Source organism: Malaya genurostris, chromosome 3 (assembly GCF_030247185.1).
Source record: "Malaya genurostris strain Urasoe2022 chromosome 3, Malgen_1.1, whole genome shotgun sequence".
In the NCBI taxonomy this organism is placed as follows: Eukaryota; Metazoa; Arthropoda; class Insecta; order Diptera; family Culicidae; genus Malaya; species Malaya genurostris.
Genome location: NC_080572.1, coordinates 103,344,994 through 103,348,543, shown reverse-complemented (window position 1 = coordinate 103,348,543; position 3,550 = coordinate 103,344,994). Strand labels below are relative to the sequence as shown.

At 38.1% G+C, this 3,550-nt stretch overlaps 1 protein-coding gene across 1 annotated transcript; it reads left to right on the top strand.

The window, feature by feature from the left end:
• The first annotated feature begins 1,142 nt into the window (after positions 1 to 1,142).
• Positions 1,143 to 1,730, top strand: LOC131434624 (NPC intracellular cholesterol transporter 2-like). Its single transcript, XM_058601537.1, has 2 exons — positions 1,143 to 1,382; positions 1,459 to 1,730. Exons 1-2 carry the CDS (start codon positions 1,196 to 1,198, stop codon positions 1,728 to 1,730), a joined length of 459 nt encoding a protein of 152 aa, XP_058457520.1. The 5' UTR covers positions 1,143 to 1,195.
• The last annotated feature ends 1,820 nt before the right edge of the window (positions 1,731 to 3,550 follow it).

Sequence of the window (3,550 nt, the reverse complement as noted above, 5' to 3'; positions counted from 1 at the left end):
AAATTCTATGTAAAAATGATACTAGGGCGAATAAAAACTGCCTTAATAAATAAATGTATTTATGGAAAAAATGTCTAATCGTTATAAAATTCACGACACAGATAAGTACGAAATTTTCAAAACAGTTTTTAATATAAGTTTAAGAAAATGGGCGCAGCTCTTTTTCATGTGAGTACCTATCCGAAATCTATTGACTTTTATTATGAAATGTTCTTTCCCGCAAATTTTTGGATCCGTTATTTCATTAATAGCCGTTTTCATTTCTGTCTTATATTGGGTGCTGATGGGTGTTCAACCAAATTTTACTAATTCGTTTAGGATATGTGTTCCCGTACGTTAAAGTACGGCTTTCATACGACTTATGATTTTTATTATTGTTATTATACTTTACATTTCAGTACAATAACACGAGGTAGACTTTTATGTTCAATCAGTACTAAATTAATTCATACTTATATTCTGTCTAAAACTATGCAAGCTTGAATACTGAAGAAATAATTGTACATTGCAAATACTTTCCAGATGCAAAATAGCGTAACTGATATCAGTTCAACCAGATTTCTAGTAAATAGCACCTGGCAGATTACATATGTTCCCACACCACTAATCCATGTGATTAAATCATATTATCATCGGTATGACAGCTCTATCGAAGTCACCGGTGATAGTGCGAAGCAACAGGTGTCCTATTACTCTCGGAGAGCAAACACCTGTTACTTCTCCACTGTATCGTGTTAATCTATTGCCAGACACGTGCAGTGTCTGGTGTGTATCAGCGTCAGCAGAATATTAACCCTTTGAATTCCCAGTAATATTGAAGATAGGCGTATATCAGAAAGAAACTTTATTTCGTCAAATAATTACAAACTGCATTTACAAATAAATTCCATACAACATTTAAATAGTTTTACCTTTTGGAATCGCCAAATCTTGGCCTTTAATAGGTGACGAAATTACAATTTTGGTTGTGTAATGAAAATTTTGTTTTGTTCCTCAGCTACCAATAAATTTTAACAGGTGGTCTAGTTTAGGCCTGATAGCATTTTCACACAACCAAAACAATAAAAATTGAATCAGCTTGGAATATAAATTGACGGTGTCAATCCGAAGTAGTCCAGTACAGGGTCTTGCTTTCCCAGAAATAAGTTGTGGTTTTTAAACTGTTCACCAAATCGTCTTCCTGCGAAAAATCACCATGTTCCGAAATATTCTAGTGATTGCTCTTCTCCCAGCTATAGCCTTTGCCGGTGATGTTGTTGAAACGAGGGCCTGTTCCAATGATCGACCGGTTCCTCGAGAAGTGCGAGTAGACAACTGCCCTTCGGTTCCCTGTGAACTTGTTCGTGGAACGGATGCCAACATGGAAATGGATTTCACTGCTCGTAAGTACCTTTTCCATTCTCCGATAAAACGAGTGGAGTTGTGAAATCTGTTATTTGATGATAACCTTCCAACCAGCATTTGACGCCACCACACTGAGCACACAAGTCGTTGCGACCGCTTTGGGAGTGACCGGGCCTTTCGAACTTCCGGATGATCGTGCCAGAGCTTGCGATTGGTTGATTGATAAATGTCCCGTTTCGCAGGGTGAAGATTTGACGTACAACCTGCAGATGCCGGTGTCGAACATTTATCCCCGTATCAGTGTCACCATTGAAGTCAGCTTGGTTGATCAGGGCAATCAAACACACGCTTGCTTCATTCTAGACACCCGAGTCGTTTCATCATAAGTTTTTTTTTATAAATTTATCAAATAATAAATTTAACTCAGCCAAATCAGATTGAGTTTGCATTTGGTTTTCATTATTCAAGAAATTAATTTTATTTTTAATCCATGACTTCAATCTGGCAGCTTCACTCCCAGGCGAACAGGTTCCAGCGATTTGAATCACTTTATCATCTCCGAGATTCAGATGAAATTTGTTGTGACTGGTCAATCTTGATTGTGCAGAAAAGAATTGCTTTATTCTATAAGCTAGAAAACGCAAGAAGATTAATGAGCAGTAACGAAACTTGCCCTCCGTTCATTCGCACTGCGACGCGGTGAGCTGGTCAAACTTATTGCAGATTTTTGGACTTATTGTCGAATTTCAGCGAAAAACCTTTCCCAAAATCGCCATCCGGGGGATATCAGCAGAGAATATTTCAAGCAATTTGCTGATCCGCTTACCGGTGATAAAAAGAGTTATAAGAACATTTTATTTCCACCGTTTGTCTCATGTAAAACCTGAATTTAAATCAACATTATCACCAGCGATTATCGGCCATCAACTGACAGACTGATGAGACCAGATACAGTGTCATTCACCCGCCCGTTACTGCTGACGGCAGGCGTGGACAGCCCGTGGACGGAGCAAACCCAAATTTAAATCACTTATCGACCAACGGAGCTCGATCCCAATACGACAGGGTCGCACTCTGGAAGGAATGTCGTGATGTACTGTTCAGTTATGGGACACACGTTTGCTGATTTTAAAAGTGATAGAAAAACGAGATCCGATTACACAGAGTGACCAAAGCCAGCTCGTAGAGTGAACTAGAAAACGAACGGTGGTTTTGTATTTGGAATGTTTTACTTTGAATTGCGGAATTCAATAAACAGTTTACAAAATAGAACAACGAGACTACAATTTTCATCAGCTCAGCTAACCAAATGCATTGTCGTGTGCAACTGGTCTGATTTTCAGCCTAGATCCAGACCCAGATCTTTCTGGCATAAGCACATGAAGGTATCTAAGAACTGTGCTTTCAGTAGAAATTCAAACATCCACCCACTTTGTACCTATCGAGGACACCACTGGCTGGCACATGAAACAGTGTCATCGTCGATCAACAGAGTCTTTGCATCTTTTTAATTTCCTAATCGCCTTACCCGCAGTTTGGGGACCGGTTTACAATCAACATCAAAAGTTTATCGATTCCAACAAGATTCATTGAGAGCTTTACCAAAATGTTATTTGCGATATCGCACTCCACTGCCACTGCATGCCTTCTCAACATCAGTAGTTCAGTTTCAGCTGGAATAATTAAATGATGTTTAATTCGATAATTTATTAAAAATAAATAAGTACGTGCTGGAGTACATTTTCAGTATTTATCCACCTTTATTTTAGTAAGAATACAAAGCATTGAAAAGCTTACAATTACCTAAACTTTCACTCCAGTCTCAATAGACTAAGTGTTCAAGAAAAGACAGTAAAGAAGAGATATAATGGTGCAAATGACGTAACCGACAAAACGCGTTGTTTTCTTCGCGCTCAATTTTCTCAGGCATGGCGGAACCGATTTCAATAAACTTAGGCTCGTTCGAAAACTACTATTGGATCTTTAAACAGGTTTGAAGTTCAAATTACTGTCACTTACGGTTCCGGTGGTATAATGACATAAGTGACGCAAAAGTCAAAATTCATTACCGCTTCAAAACTCATTTCAACTAATATAAAAAATGAACCGAAATTAGTATCAGAAATTATCTTAACAAGAAGGAAAAAAAATTATTGAGACTTTCGACGGAAGCGAAAGGCATTATCGAACCACTAGGTTGATTAAA

What these genes read in the sequence shown, in the direction of transcription:
- LOC131434624 (XM_058601537.1), top strand. Translation starts at nt 1,196, where the DNA reads ATGTTCCGAAATATTCTAGTGATTGCTCTTCTCCCAGCTATAGCCTTT. An exon ending in GGAAATGGATTTCACTGCTC is followed by an intron (nt 1,383 to 1,458) that starts GTAAGTACCTTT and finishes CCTTCCAACCAG; the next exon opens with CATTTGACGCCACCACACTG.